Source organism: Haliotis rubra, unplaced genomic scaffold, assembly GCF_003918875.1.
Source record: "Haliotis rubra isolate DU_JTF1 unplaced genomic scaffold, ASM391887v1 Scf228, whole genome shotgun sequence".
Classification (NCBI taxonomy): Eukaryota; Metazoa; Mollusca; class Gastropoda; order Lepetellida; family Haliotidae; genus Haliotis; species Haliotis rubra.
Window position 1 is genome coordinate 294,923 of NW_025766314.1, and position 16,894 is coordinate 311,816.

At 42.0% G+C, this 16,894-nt stretch overlaps 1 protein-coding gene across 1 annotated transcript in view; it reads left to right on the forward strand.

Moving 5' to 3' along the window:
- LOC124277824 (acetyl-CoA carboxylase-like) overlaps positions 1 to 16,894 on the forward strand; it is a 69,387-nt gene that overhangs the window by 49,042 nt on the left and 3,451 nt on the right. Inside the window, 17 exon segments of the mRNA XM_046713538.1 lie at positions 175 to 252; positions 1,065 to 1,154; positions 1,366 to 1,437; positions 2,608 to 2,699; positions 3,478 to 3,745; positions 4,859 to 5,005; positions 6,270 to 6,401; positions 6,602 to 6,739; positions 7,080 to 7,200; positions 9,167 to 9,375; positions 9,498 to 9,641; positions 10,339 to 10,459; positions 11,280 to 11,373; positions 12,638 to 12,734; positions 13,669 to 13,804; positions 14,794 to 14,971; positions 16,050 to 16,317. Of these exon segments, the coding sequence (XP_046569494.1) occupies positions 175 to 252; positions 1,065 to 1,154; positions 1,366 to 1,437; positions 2,608 to 2,699; positions 3,478 to 3,745; positions 4,859 to 5,005; positions 6,270 to 6,401; positions 6,602 to 6,739; positions 7,080 to 7,200; positions 9,167 to 9,375; positions 9,498 to 9,641; positions 10,339 to 10,459; positions 11,280 to 11,373; positions 12,638 to 12,734; positions 13,669 to 13,804; positions 14,794 to 14,971; positions 16,050 to 16,317 (2,385 nt within the window).

Sequence of the window (16,894 nt, forward strand, 5' to 3'; positions counted from 1 at the left end):
TGTCTTGGACTTCATTTAGTCCATGCATTTTGTTTATGTATGATGGTTTCTACAAATTGTTTGATGTTATGAAAGTGAAGTAACAGACTTTTCAATTTAGATTACTGGTTCCAAAATTCAGGTTTTGATTTTTAAACAGAATTATCTATATCATTATCATGTCTTACACTGCAGGTGGCCAAGGGGCAGGAGGTCACGGACTATCGTGTATTTGTGAGGTCTATCATCAGACACTCCGACCTCGTCACAAAGGTGAGCTTGAGACATCTTCTATAATCAGCATAGATCTACATACCTGTAGTCAGACAGGGCATGAGTGTTAAGTGGATGTAAATCTGCCCTAGTGGATGTAATATCTGCCTTAGTGGATGTAAATCTGCTTTTAGTGGATGTAATATCTGCTTTTAGTGGATGTAAATCTGCCCTAGTGGATGTAAATCTGCCCTAGTGGATGTAAACCCTCTTTAGTGGATGTAAATCTGCCTTAGCGGATGTAATATCTGCCTTAGTGGATGTAACTCTGCTTTAGTGGATGTAACTCTGCTTTAGTGGATGTAAATCCGCCTTAGTGGATGTAAATCTGCCTTAGCGGATGTAAACCCTCTTTAGTGGATGTAAATCTGCCTTAGTGGATGTAAACCCTCTTTAGTGGATGTAAATCTGCCTTAGTGGATGTAAATGTTGCGTATGTACAATAAAGAAGTTGACATCCATAATATTTTGTCTTATACCTGAAGACCAACTTCTACATTCTTCACAAGAACCTTTGTTTGATGTATTTTCATATTTATGAGATTGTCTGGTACTAACATTTAACAGTAGGCAGACTACTGTAACAAAACACAGGACAGTTTAGAACCTTCTTTAACTTTAAAGTAAACTTTGGTGTGGTAAAATGAGCTATGGACTCGTCCAGTCAAGCCATCCCAGGGCTCCGGTCCTTGGGTCCTTGTTTTCACAGACTGACCTCATCAAGAGTACATATTTGTACTGTACCCCAACATAACATGCAATTGAATATCAGGGGTCATTTTACAGTCTAATGGGGATGTTCTGTGTTCCAGGAAGCTTCTTTTGAGTACCTGCAAAATGAAGGGGAGAGAACTCTGTTGGAAGCAATGGACTCATTAGAAGTGGCTTTCTCCCATCCTCAGGTAATGTCTTCCTCATGACAGCTTCATATGTACGTGAATATTTTAAGAGGAAAGTATATCATCCTGTAATTCTCTCAGTTTAGTTACTTTTTGACAGTTATTAAAACAAGAATGTGTTTCCAGCCTAGATATTGTTTTCATGAACTGTTGCTTTTAGAATATGGTGTGATGTGCTGCTTTCATGGTGTGATATGGTTTTTTCTCGTTCTAGTCCAAGAAGACTGATTGTAATCACATCTTCCTCAACTTTGTACCAACTCTGACACTCACAGAGCCAGGAAAGGTAAGTCGGAATAACATTTACAGTTCAATTCCTGCAAGACAATTGTAGAGTTTGCTTTATTCCACACTAAACTCTGCCACTGATTTTATTTAATACCTGTGTTATCTCCCCTAGTTGGAGGAGACGGTGCGGAGTATGGTGATACAGAACTGTATTTAATACCTGTGTTATCTCCCCTAGTTGGAGGAGACGGTGCGGAGTATGGTGATATAGAACTGTATTTAATACCTGTGTTATCTCCCCTAGTTGGAGGAGACGGTGCGGAGTATGGTGATGTAGAACTATATTTAATGCCTGTGTTATCTCCCCTAGTTGGAGGAGACGGTGCGGAGTATGGTGATACAGAACTGTATTTAATACCTGTGTTATCTCCCCTAGTTGGAGGAGACGGTGGGGAGTATGGTGATATAGAACTGTATTTAATACCTGTGTTATCTCCCCTAGTTGGAGGAGACGGTGTGGAGTATGGTGATGTAGAACTATATTTAATGCCTGTGTTATCTCCCCTAGTTGGAGGAAACGGTGCGGAGTATGGTGATGTAGAACTATATTTAATGCCTGTGTTATCTCCCCTAGTTGGAGGAGACGGTGCGGAGCATGGTGATACAGAACTGTATTTAATACCTGTGTTATCTCCCCTAGTTGGAGGAGACGGTGCGGAGTATGGTGATATAGAACTGTATTTAATACCTGTGTTATCTCCCCTAGTTGGAGGAGACGGTGCGGAGTATGGTGATGTAGAACTATATTTAATACCTGTGTTATCTCCCCTAGTTGGAGGAGACGGTGGGGAGTATGGTGATATAGAACTGTATTTAATACCTGTGTTATCTCCCCTAGTTGGAGGAGACGGTGGGGAGTATGGTGATATAGAACTGTATTTAATACCTGTGTTATCTCCCCTAGTTGGAGGAGACGGTGTGGAGTATGGTGATGTAGAACTGTATTTAATACCTGTGTTATCTCCCCTAGTTGGAGGAGACGGTGGGGAGTATGGTGATATAGAACTGTATTTAATACCTGTGTTATCTCCCCTAGTTGGAGGAGACGGTGTGGAGTATGGTGATGTAGAACTATATTTAATGCCTGTGTTATCTCCCCTAGTTGGAGGAAACGGTGCGGAGTATGGTGATGTAGAACTGTATTTAATGCCTGTGTTATCTCCCCTAGTTGGAGGAGACGGTGAGGAGCATGGTGATGAGGTATGGCAGTCGGCTGTTGAAGATGAGAGTGCTGCACGCAGAACTCAAGTTTACCATCAGGTATGGATTTGGGACTCCATAATAATGTTGATAAACATTATATGATAAGACTGATATTTCTAAATTTGCTGTAATTGATGTATCTTTGTATGCTGAATGAAGTGCAGGTATCAGTAAACTGGAATAGAATATGTCGTCATAATCAGGGGTTGAAAAATACCATTGCTTGACGCCCGGGTCGAGTTGAAGTCTCCGGTCGGTCAGGTAAATATCCACATTAAACTTTACCGTGGTACAGTAGTGCCAAACTACTGAAATGTTTTGATATATGTATTTTGATGATGAAGTAAACATGCAATTGCTACCAAGTGATGAAGATTATTTGCAAAAGAAACCAAATTGTTAATTGTGGTCAAGTGAAATTAATATTTGGTCAAGTGGATTTGAAAAGTTTACTGGACCTGTGTCCAGTTGAGTTTTGAAAAACTTTTCAACCCCTGTCATAATATTTTTCGGCATGGTATTACCTTTTCGTCTGAATAAACTTTTTCCCTTGTACTATGTCCCAATGAAGATCTGGGTTGTGTAAGCGGCAACTGACCAGATTGGGCGCCAGACTTTCTGACTTGGTGATGCATGGCAAGTCAGTTGATAGACAGATGTTTATAATTGTCAGGTCCAGACTTGACTGTATACAGACTACCATCATAAAGCTGGAATATTGCGGAGTGAAACATTAAACAAACTATGAACAATTGCAGTGCAATGATAATTTGCTAGACCCCTCGTACCTACCTTAGTCTGCAGCTTTTATAAGACATGTTTACATCTCCTCCAGACTTACCACCAATGGAACAAGTTTCCCAATCCGGTTGTTCCTGACCAATGAGAGTGGTTACTACCTGGATATAAGTCTGTACCGCGAGGTGACGGATCCCCGCACGGGCCAGGTGATGTTCCAGGCATATGGTGCCGTGCAGGGGCCACTTCATGGACTCCTCATCAGCACCCCCTACCTCACCAAGGACCATCTGCAACTCAAACGCTTCCAGGCACAGTCAATGGGCACCACCTACGTCTATGATTTCCCGGAGATGTTCCGACAGGTGAGGTTTTGACAGTTTTGTTCGGACTCTTACTGGTACCCTGTGCTTTCTGTGCTTGATGGTAATCCATGGTTGTTGTAAGGACTGTCTTAGATAGGGGTCAGGTTGACTTTCCAATCCACAGTTGCTTGTGGTCATCTGGAGATCCATGGAAATCTGGGTTAGAACTGATCTTCAGTAACCCATGCTTGTCGTAAGAGGTGACTAACGGGATCAGGTGGTCAGGCTCGCTGACTTGGTTGACACATGTCATCGTATCCCAATTGTGTAGATCGATGCTCATGTTATTGATCACTGGATTGTCTGGTCCAGACTTGATTGTTTACATACCGCCACCATGTAGCTGGAATATTGCTGAAGGCGGCATGAAACTAAACTCACTCACTCCCTCTTGTGGTCAACCAAGTACCTCTACCTCAGGTCAGTCAGAAGTAGTGCTGGTTATTGCTCACAATATGCAGGTCGATAATAGGAGCCCAGTAAACGGTCAATAACCGATTGTAATCATCCTCCCCACCGTTAAAGCACGATAACATTGTGCAAAAGAAACAGGCACCGATTGATACTACAATCAAGGCGATCATTGATACTTTCTGTTGAGATGCACACCAGATTATTGTTTACATTGCAGTTTTACGAGTCAAGAAACTGCAGCAGTTGTTTATGTCTTGACTTAATAAACATTGAGAAACATTCTTACTGAAATTTAGTTTGTTTCATTTTCGATATGAATATCGATTAGTCTCTTCAGCCCATTGATAACTGCTGACACAATCGAGATTGATCAATTGACCGATTATATAATCAATCACTCCAGCACTAGTGAGATGTGACTTTTTATTTTATCTTACACAGTCCATTCAACTAATAATGTATGTTCATGACCTACTAAATTTCTTTATGTCAACGTCATGGTGGCATATGTTGTGAAATGTAATTTGCATTGAGTAAATAACCCCAAATGTGAAAAACTATTTCCATTTGCATGTCATAGTTTGTTTACATTGGTTGTTCTGACCTACGTTCTGACATGGAAGTCTTATGGACAGCTGGTGATGATGTCACTCCGGTGTGTAGAGATGTGTTGTCCTGACAGTCTATAATTGTTGACAGTCCCTGATGAAGCTGTGGAAGGAGCACTATCAGCGCAATCATCTGACGCCTAAAGACATGCCCACCGACGCCGTCACTTCCACAGAACTGGTCCTCGACAGTCATGGCAACCTGTGCATGCAGAAGAGGCTTCCAGGGGAGAATGAGGTATGCTTGCTTACCTAGACAATAGCTTGTTATATCTCTTAATGAATAATAATGGCATATGTATATGAACACTAAAATCTATATGGATGGATCCCAAGAGATCAGTTAAGTAGTTTAGAAGTTTTGTACACTGACTGCTCAGGACTGATGAATAATATTGTATTGTGTGCATTTAAGAAGATTCAAGGAAAGATTTACAGAAATTCAGTTGGTGTTAGTTAGTAGAGGTAACTCCATGTGGTGGGGGCCATATAATAGATAAAAAAAGATTTTATTTATTGTACAATATTTTTATTAAAACATTGATACAACTGTCACAGGACATTTTCAGCCGCAGAAAATGCATATATGTACCCCAAGGACGATTCTCTTCAAAGAATTGTAAACCTCTACAGGTTTGTCTAAATTTATATTAAAATTTCCAATATTTGGCAACATCTTTGGCTTTTGGCCCTAGTCACGTCAACTCTTTATAAAATTATATCCCCTGTACTTCAGATCCAACCTGTTGTTGCTATATTAGGTCATGTACTATATAAGATCATGTACTATATTAGGTCATGTACTATATAAGGTCTTGTTCTATATTAGGTCATGTTCTATATAAGGCCTTGTTCTATATTAGGTCATGTTCTATATAAGGTCATGTACTATATTAGGTCATGTACTATATATGATCATGTACTATAGTATAACTTGTTCACTGGTCTCGAGGGGGACATAGGTTGATGTACCCTTGATGTTTGTTTATGTTCCCTGAGCCCTAAGGGCAAGGGGAACATAAAGAAACATTGAGGGTACATCAACCCTATGGGCATCGAGGGACCAGTGAACAACTTATTTATCTATCAAACACCTCAATGGTAATTTTGAACTGTTTGACGCACTGGTATCGGATCATAGTATGGAGTAGAAAATGTTACTTGCTTGTAAGATAATACATTGAAAATAATAGAAGAGTGCTCAGCCAATCAGAAAACACCATTTATGTCAGGCAAGATAATAGGTTGTGTACTATATTCGGTCATGTACTATATTAGGTCATGTACTATATAAGGTCATGTTCTATATTAGGTCATGTACTATATAAGGTCATGTTATGTATTAGGTCATATGCTATATTAGGTCATGTGCTATAATTAGGTCATGTACTATATAAGGTCATGTTCTATATTAGGTCATGTACTATATAAGGTCATGTACTACATAAGGTCATGTTCTATATTAGGTCATGTACTGATTGTAAGGATGTTGCTGTTGATAGAATGGTATGGTGGCATGGAAGATGACCTTGAAGACGCCAGAGTTCCAGGACGGCCGAGATATTATTGTCATTTCCAACGACATGACCCACAAGATTGGATCATTTGGTCCACAAGAAGACGTGCTGTTCAAGGTCAGTACTACACTGATAAAACCAAGAGGTGGAGGATATTGATGGCTGGATGTTTCTATTGATGTTTATTGTTGTATTTTCACTCATCACACCGACCCAGGTTTGATTCCCCACATGGGTAAAATGTGTGCCCTCTGCCGGGATATTGCTGGAATATTGCTAAAAGTAGCATAGAACTAAACTCACTCACTCCATTACAGAAAGCATCCGAGTTATCCAGGAAGCTGGGCATTCCCCGTATCTACCTGTCTGCCAACAGTGGTGCACGTATTGGCCTGGCTGAGGAGATCAAGCACCTGTTCCGTGTTGCATGGGTGGATCCCAAAGATCCCAACAAGGTACGACACAAGACACTTTCCGTGGAGCTTGTGTTGGGGAATGTCAATACATAAATAGAAATTTAGAATGTTATATACTGGTTAACGGTGGTTAGTGATTGTACAATGTTTTCATAATTATCTCAGTTATTGCAAGATGTGTTATTGAGGAAAGTGTTTTTCAAGATTTCTTTGTACTGCAAAAAAATTGTATTTAAAATGAAAATGTATTTCAAATGATAGAAATTGTAGACTTTTTGTGTCCAGCATTTGAATGAATTGCCATCACCACTATTTACCATTCTTGGGGGAGAGATGTTATTAGCGTCATTTTGGCTTATCTACGCACTTTTCTGTGTAGGGTTTCAAGTATTTGTACCTGCGTCCTGACGACTTCAAGAAAGTCAGTGCCATGAACTCCGTGAGAGCAGAGCTGATAGAGGATCAGGGAGAATCTCGATACAAGCTCACAGATGTAATAGGTATGTCAGCCAGTTCTCTCACAACACTTGCCCTATCGCAGACATTGGAATGTCACAATGTTCCAGCTGTGTTTTACCCAGGCAATTGTTGTACCTATGTACTTCCCAGGTAATTGCTGCATCTGTTTTTGTTTCACCAGGTACTTGTTTCACTTGCTTATTTTCCCAAGTACTTGTTTCACCTGTGTTTGTTTCACCAGGTAATTGTTTCACCTGTGTTTGTTTCACCAGGTGATTGTTTCACCTGTGTTTGTTTCACCAGGTGATTGTTTCACCTGTGTTTGTTTCACCAGGTGTTTCATTGGAATGTCACAATTGTTGTTTCACCAGGTGTTTGTTTCACCAGGTGATTGTTTCACCTGTGTTTGTTTCACCAGGTGATTGTTTCACCTGTGTTTGTTTCACCAGGTGATTGTTTCACCTGTGTTTGTTTCACCAGGTGATTGTTTCACCTGTGTTTGTTTCACCAGGTGATTGTTTCACCTGTGTTTGTTTCCCCTGTGTTTGGTTTTACCAGATTGGTGATTGTTTCACCTGTGTTTGTTTCACCAGGTGATTGTTTCCAGGTGATTGTTTCACCTGTGTTTGTTTCACCAGGTGTTTGTTTCACCAGTTTGTTTCACCTGTGATTGTTTCACCAGGTGTTTCACCAGGTAGTTGTTTCACCAGGTGTTGTTTTTTGTTTCACCAGGTGTGTTTGTTTCACCTGATTGTTTCATCAGGTCACCTGTGTTTGTTTCACCAGTGTGATTGTTTCATCAGGTAGTTTGTTTCATCAGGTGATTGTTTCACCAGTGTTTCATGTTTTTCACCAGGTGATTGTTTCATCAGGTAGTTGTTTCACACCTGTGTTTGTTTCACCAGGTAGATTGTTTTTCACCAGGTGTTTGTTTCACCTGTGTTTTCACCAGTTTTTCACCAGGTGATTGTTTGTTTCCACCCACCAGGTGTTTGTTTCACCAGGTAGGTTTGTTTCACCTGTGTTTGTTTCACCAGGTGATTGTTTCATCAGTTAGTTGTTTCACCTGTGTTTGTTTCACCAGGTGATTGTTTCATCAGGTAGTTGTTTCACCTGTGTTTGTTTCACCAGGTGATTGTTTCACCTGTGTTTGTTTCACCAGGTGATTGTTTCACTGGTGTTTGTTTCATCAGGTAGTTGTTTCACCTGTGTTTGTTTCACCAGGTAATTGTTTCACCTGTGTTTGTTTCACCAGGTAATTGTTTCACCAGGTAATTGTTTCACCTGTGTTTGTTTCATCAGGTAATTGTTTCACCTGTGTGTTTGTTTCACCAGGTGATTGTTTCATCAGGTAGTTGTTTCACCTGTGTTTGTTTCACCAGGTAATTGTTTCACCTGTGTTTGTTTCACCAGGTGATTGTTTCACCTGTGTTTGTTTCACCAGGTAATTGTTTCACCTGTGTTTGTTTCACCAGGTGATTGTTTCATCAGGTAGTTGTTTCACCTGTGTTTGTTTCACCAGGTGATTGTTTCAACAGGTAGTTGTTTCACCTGTGTTTGTTTCACCAGGTAATTGTTTCACCTGTGTTTGTTTCACCAGGTGATTGTTTCATCCTGTTTCACCTGTGTTTGTTTCACCAGGTGTTTCACCAGGTGATTGTTTCATCAGGTGAGTTGTTTCACCTGTGTTTGTTTCACCAGGTAATTGTTTCACCTGTGTTTGTTTCACCAGGTGATTGTTTCATCCTGTGTTTGTTTCACCAGGTTTCACCAGGTAATTGTTTCACCTGTGTTTGTTTCACCAGGTAATTGTTTCACCTGTGTTTGTTTCACCAGGTAATTGTTTCACCTGTGTTTGTTTCACCAGGTGACCTTGTTTCACCAGTGATTGTTTCAGCTAGGTTTGTTTCACCAGGTAATTGTTTCACCTGTGTTTGTTTCCCAGGTAATTGTTTCACCTGTGTTTGTTTCCCCAGGTAATTGTTTCACCTGTGTTTGTTTCCCCAGGTAAGGATGATGGTCTGGGTGTGGAGAACCTGAGAGGGTCAGGTATGATTGCTGGGGAAACCTCCACAGCCTACAATGAGGTCATCACCATCAACCTCGTCACTTGTAGAGCCATTGGTATCGGTGCTTACCTAGTGAGACTTGGACAGAGGATCATTCAGGTGGAGAACTCCCATATCATCCTCACAGGAGCTGGGGCACTCAATAAGGTAGGCTTGTGACAGGAGCTGGTTCAAAGGAATAAATGTTCTACCAATTTTCTTCTTTGTGCTTGATAACGAGCAAGCATGATCTGTCTGGTACTTGTCAGTGAGTGTATATGACGTTTCAGGTACTGGGGCGAGAAGTGTACACAAGCAACAACCAGCTTGGTGGCATACAGATCATGCACAACAATGGAGTCTCCCATGATGTGGTGCCGGATGACTTCGAGGGCTGCTGTAAAATTCTCCAGTGGCTCTCCTACATGCCTCTGGTAAGTCCTACAGTGTTTAGTTAGAGACTATCTCGTCTCTGTCCTTGCTATTCTGTTCAGGTGGCTATCTAAGTCATCAGTGGGGCGATGGGGTAGCCTAATGGTAAAGCGTCTGCTCGCTGATGACCCAGGTTCGATTCCCCACGTGGGTACAATGTGTGAAGACCATTTCTGGTGTTCCCTGCCATGATATTGCTGGAATATTGCTAAAAGTTGCATAAAACTAAACACGCTTACTGGCATGTCGTCCGTATGTCCAACAGTGGTGTTTAGTGTCCATCTTGGCTCTGTGCCTTTGGGATGTCCTTGACTGTTATTTAGCGGCCATCTTGTCTGTTGATTGTTTACCTCTGTGCCAAGATGTTGATGATAACGCCTTACACAAGCAAGTTCAGCTATTGGCCTGAACACTAGTTCCCAGTTAGCTTAAGACTTTTACAGGTTACAGGTGCAGGTTAGAATTTGTCCTCAGCTACTTCAGCTTGTCATAAGACACAGGTGGTCAGGCTTGCCGACTTTGTTGATTAAGACCCATGATGTGAATCACTGGTCTGGTCCAGTCAGTTATTTACAGACTGCTACCTGGACTGTTGACAAGAGTGGGGTTAAACATTACAAATAGGTTAACGAGCTTTTACACAACTTTGTTTATTGACTTTGCTGAGTTTCCTGATAATAGATGTTCCTCTGTGTTCAGAAAACAAACGGACCTCTACCAATAATTCCGTCCTATGACCCAGTAGACAGAGATGTGAGCTTTGTTCCAACTAAGGCCCCATATGATGTACGGTGGATGCTGTCAGGCCGAATGAATCCAGGTAAGACCTTTTCACCCCACTGTTGTCTGTTTGTAGTGTTGTCTGTTTGTAGTGTTGCCTTATGTTGGTACATGGAGCTGAGGGGTAAATGTGTCCCCGTGAAGATCTGGGTTAGAATTGATCTTCAGTAACCCATTCTTATAAGAGGCGACTAACTGGATCGGGTGGTCAGGCTCACTGACTTCGTCGACACGCCATTGGATCCCAGTTGCGTAGATCGATGCTCATGATGTTGATCACTGGATTGTCTGGTCCAGACTCAATTATTTACAGATTGCCACCATGTAGCTGGAATATTGCTGAGTGTGGCATTAAACAACCAAATACCAACCATAAGATGCTGTGTTAAATGTTAAGACACTCATGCCAAAAAACCCATCTTAGCAGGACAATGGTAAGTCATGTGCTAAGTTTTTGTGTAGTTTTAGAAACATTTTTGCTATTAAAGTGTGTATGTTTCTGCGTGTGTGTCTTTCTCTCTGTGCGTGTGTGTGTGCATATATGTCTGTGTAATATCTGATACATTGCACTGACTCCATTACTCTTGTCATCTTAGCACAAAGACAACCATAGCTTCCATACTCAAACATACACTTACATCAATTGTAGCACTAGGACTGCTTTGTTGAATGGATCTTTCTGTATCCTACAAGCAACTACAATAGTTGATATTTAGGTACTGTTACATCAACTGTCCTAAGCCATCTTTGTTTTGTGAAACAGGACCCTGGTTTGAAACATTGAAGACTTGAAAGAGTGTTCATGAGAGAGACGGAATGACTATGGATATAAGTGATTAATGTTGAGTTGTGTTTTGTAGAGACACGCGAGTGGCAGAGTGGCTTCTTTGACAAAGATTCCTTCATGGAGATTCTCAACCCATGGGCTCAAACAGTAGTCGTTGGCAGGGCCAGGTAAATAACTCATGGTTCTCTGACAGCTGTATTGCACATATTCTCTGCCATGTCTACAAATTATATTCCAAATTGAAAATAAAAATTCTCTTATACATCTAGTGTAGAGAACAATGTTTCACTGCAAGTTGTGACAGACTTGACCATACATATCAGTTTGAAGCAGATCAGGCAGTGGGGTAGCCCAGTGGTTAAAGCGTTGGCTCGTCATGCCGAAGACCCGGGTTCGAATCCCCACATGGGTACAATATGTGAAGCCGATTTCTGGTGTCCCCCACCGTGATATTGCTGGAATATTGCTGGAATATTGCCAAATCACTCACTTGTAGCAGATCAGGTGTATACTGCTGATTGCCATACTGGTTTATCTCACAGGACAGTTGCTGATAGTATTCTTGATCTTAATTCTTATTCTTAGCATACAGAAAATATAACTGAAATTGTAAATCATCATGTTTGGTAAAAAGGTTATCACCAGTTACACATTATCAATTCTCCACGTGTGTTGTCTCCTATTTATTCACCTTAAGTAATACACCTGTGAAGATCTGGGTTAGAATTGGTCTTCAGCAACACATGCTTGTGGCAAGAGGCGACTAACGGGATCAGGTGGTCAGACTTCGCTGAATTGGTTGACACGTCATTGTATTCCATTTGCATATAGTGTGAAGCCCTGTTTTGGTGTCCCTCGCCGTGATATTGGTGGAATATTGCTAAAAGTGGCGTAAAACCATACTCACGTACCCATTTATGTATATCGATGTGCATGCTGTACCCGTGAAGGTCTGGGTTAAAATATTGATCTTCAGTAACACATGCTTGTGGTAAGAGGCGACTAACGGGATCGGGTGGTCAGGCTTGCTGCCTTGGTTGACACATGTCATCGGTTCGAATTCCCAATTGCGCTGATCAATGCTCATGCTGTTGATCACTGGATTGTTTGATCCAGACTCGATTATTTACAGACCGCTGCCATATAGCTGGAATATTGCTGAGTGCGGCGTGAACCTAAACTCACTCACTCACTGTTAAACACTGGATTCCCTGGTCCATACTTGTTTATTTACAGACCCCCTTCATATAGCTGTAAAATTGTTGAGTGCTTCTTCACCTAAAGTAATGCAATATAGTATATATTCGAAATTTGTCCCTGAAAATAGAACCCAAAAGTGTGGTGTATTCACAATTTTCATGAAAATATGTCAGTAATAATATTGTTTTAGTACAGATGATGAATGAGTGTATATTTTGTGTGTTCCATCAGACTGGGAGGTATTCCTGTTGGTGTCGTGAGTGTGGAGACTCGGTCCGTGGAGGTCGTCGTCCCAGCTGATCCGGCTAACCTCGACTCAGAATCTAAGGTACGACACTCTCACAGCAGTCAGCTTTCATTTACTGAAGTGTTGATGCAGTAGCAGTGTAGCAACTTGTATGTCATGTCTGCACTAGATGTGCTCAGTCACATGTTCCATATAAGCTGGAGGGCACAGGTAGCCCTTTGTCTCCCCTTGGTGTGCAAGGATCCATTGTGGGCTGGTTTGGACCTTGGTTTCATGATTCAGGTGGATGGGTTTTACTAAATTACAAACAATTATGGCTTGTGTCAATTTTGTGTATCCTGCCACATGAACCTGGCACCAGGACTGTAATAGAGTTCAAAGAAGAACTAACTGCATCAGGTTCTAAAGGAGATTTTACCCCAATTCATACTAGCAAGCACCTGTCACAAGGTGCCCACCCTACCTCCTCTGTCTTGTCTCGTTCAGTCCAGTCCCTTCCCATCCTATCCCATTATATCCTGTCCTTTACTCTTGGGGCGGTGGGGTAGCCTAGTGGTTAAAGTGTTCGCTCGTCACGCTGAAGACCGGGTTCGATTCCCCATGGCCTATCCCCCGCTGTGATATTGCTGGAGTATTGCTGTAAGCGGCGTAAAACCTAACTCACTCACTCACTGTCCTTTACTCATAAAGATCCGTGTTAGAATTTGTCTTCTGCAGTCCTTGCATCGTGGAGACAACTTATGGGATCGGCTTGTCAGACTCGCTGACTTGGTTGACACATGTCATTGTACCCCAGTTAAGTAGATGGATGCTGCTGACCACTGGATTGTCTGGACAAGACTATTTCGAGACTGCTGCCAACAGCTGAAATATTGCTAAGTGCGGTGTTACACTACCATAAAAACAAACCTCCTCTTTTCTTCTGTCCCATCCTGCACTGGTCTGTCCTGCCACTCCTTTCCTCCCCTCCATTGTCCTCCACCACCAGCTCCATGCTACTATTCCACTGCTGCAGGCAACACAACAAGCCGGGCAGGTGTGGTTCCCTGACTCCGCCTTCAAGACAGCCCAGGCCATCAAGGACTTCAACCGTGAGCAGCTGCCTCTCATCATCTTCGCCAACTGGAGAGGATTCTCGGGGGGCATGAAAGGTGAGGTGATGTCCCCACACAGATCCTGCTAGAATAGTGATGAGATTTCCCAGAGATGAAGATCATTGCTTCCTAAAGCTGATAATTTTTCTGGTGGCTTAGTTGATGGTGGAAGGTCTGCTGTTGATGATCAACAGTATTTCATGATCATCTCTGTGGGGTGTCTGGGTTAGATGAACAATCTGTGAGTGTCTGGGTTAGATGAACAATCTGTGGGTGTCTGGTTTAAGTTAGATCAACAATCTGTGGGTGTCTGGGTTAGATCAACAATCTGTGAGTGTCTGGGTTAGATGAACAATCTGTGAGTGTGTCTGGGTTAGATCAACAATCTGTGATGTCTGGGTTAGGTGTCTGGGTTAGATCAACAATCTGTGGGTGTCTGGGTTAGATCAACAATCTGTGGGTGTCTGGGTTAGATCAACAATCTGTGGGTGTCTGGGTTAGATCAACAATCTGTGGGTGTCTGGGTTAGATCAACAATCTGTGGGTGTCTGGGTTAGATCAACAATCTGGGTGTCTGGGTTAGATCTCTCTGGGTGTCTGGGTTAGATAAACAATCTGTGGGTGTCTGGGTTAGATCAACAATCTCTGGGAGTCTGGGTTAGAACTGGTCCCCAGCAACCTCTTGTCAGAACAAACTCAATGGATCAGGTTGTCAGACTCAACGACATTGATTATGGGGTGGTGGAGTAGCCTAGTCGTGAAAGCGTCGCCTTGTCATCCTGGAGACCGGGCTTTGATTCCTATATAGGTACAATATGTGAAGCCAATTTCTGGTGTCCCCTGCCATGATATTGTTGGAATATTGCTAACAAAGCAGTGTAAAACCATTCATTCACTTACTATGATAGCAATCACTGGATTGTCTGGTAGGGGCTGTATTATCAACAGCCTGCCATCATGTGTATATATACCTGGAATATTGCAGTGTGTAGATTCAGACAACAAACTGAAATCTATTGAGAAAACACTGATATTTGTGACTGCAGACATGTACGACCAAGTCCTCAAGTTTGGATCTTACATCGTGGATGGACTAGTGGACTACAAGCAGCCTATCTTAATCTACATCCCTCCCTATGCTGAACTGAGGGGCGGGGCATGGGTGGTGGTCGACCCCACCATCAACCCCACCCACATGGAGATGTTTGCCGACCAGCTGTCCAGGTACATCATTAGCGGAGTGAGGAGTAACAGCAGTAGGGTTGCAGTTAAAGCATTGGCTTGTCACTCTCGGAACTGCCTCCGTGGTGTAGTGGTTAGAGCGTCCGTCGCCCGGAAGGTCGGGGGCGGGTTCGATCCCCGACCGCGTCATACCAAAAGACGTTAAAATATGGTACTTGTTGGTCCCTGCCTGGCGTTCGGCATTAATGGGTACAACAAGGACTGGTCGGCTCGAGTCAGTATAATGTGTCTGAGTGGGGTATTCATGCTTCACTGCGGCATGGTATCTCAGTGGGCTAGCACTATAAAACCAGCTTAAGTCTGGGCTAGTACAAGCAGTCGCACCTACACATACACACGCATGCACGTCGTCATATGAGCGAAATATTCTCAAGCACGACGTTAAACCCAATTTCACCTCACCTCACCTTGTCACTCTCGGGATCCAGGCAGGGTTGATACATGTTGACACTTTGGTACTATGTGTGAGTGACATTTCTGGTGCCATATGACATCCCACAGGTTAAAATCCTAAAGATGATAAACAATTCCTTGTCAAGGATTTCTAATGGCATATTTCATGACAATGCATTTGTTTGTTCGCTGTGTGGGTCTTGGGATAGAATTTGTCCCCAGCAATCTATGCTTCTTGTACTAAATGACGGGAATTTTGTTAGTTGAACCTACATCCACTCATCCCTGGTATCATTCTCCTGCATCTTCTTAACTTCCTTGTCCTTCAGATTCTAGGTTAGTTGGTCCAACACACTCTATACTTCATCCTAAGATACAAAACAGACTGGTCAAGTGAATTGGCTGATAGAATGTCATTCTACACCATGGCCTGTTCTTGATTTAGAACATTTAGAAGTTGGACGAACATGAATACATGACATATTTTATGTATAACAACTTCTTTTTTATTCTTTATAACTAATTCAGAGCTAATTCTTGCTCGTTCACCATGGCATGTTGCACATGATATGAAACACTGGATAGTCTGGTCCTGACTAGATTATTGCTACCATTATAATTGTAACAAACAGACAGAACTAATGCTATATTTTGTGCCTTCTTGTAGAGGTGGGGTGTTGGAGCCAGAAGGTACAGTGGAGATCAAGTTCCGGCGGAAGGACCTGGAGAAGGCGATGCGGCGCCTGGACCCGGTCGTGCGGCAGCTGGTGGAAGACCTTGGGGACCCCAACCTTGCTGAGGAGAAGAAGGTGGAGCTGGAGGCCAACCTGGCCAAGAGGGAGGAGAGTCTCCTCTCCATCTACCACACGGTCGCTGTGCAGTTCGCAGACCTCCACGACACTCCGGGACGTATGGAGGAGAAGGGGGTCATCTCGGTCAGTTGCACAAATAATAGTGCTCAAAAGAGGATAAGGACCAACTGATTCTCTAGATTTGCTGCAGTTAGTCTGTGTCAAGACTAAAAGATTTAGGAACAATCTGATTCACATTACTATTGTTAACATGAAAAAAACAGGTGGTCTGTATCTATTTATTTGAAGTACAGATGGATACTGGACCAATTGATTCTGTAAATTTGCTTTATTATTTATTCAATTTGCCTTCAGTCAAAAAGATTAAAGATGACTGGATTCATTCCCTCCCTCACTGTTATTGAGGCTCTCACTATTTGGATCTTTTTTTTTTATAGTTTTTTATTTTGTTGCATTTTTCAACATTTTATACAAACAAATAACAATGATATTCCAGTATACATGATGAAAAATCAAATAGTTTTAGCAGAATAAATCATGACATGACGACCAGAACATGTAGAAAGCATTGATATTACAACTAATTATTGACGAACACTTTGTTAACATATAATATTCAAACAGTTTATGTTGATAAACTTGAAAAGATGGCATAATGTTGTTAAACTTATTTTGAAAAATTAGTTACTTGAAGAGAATT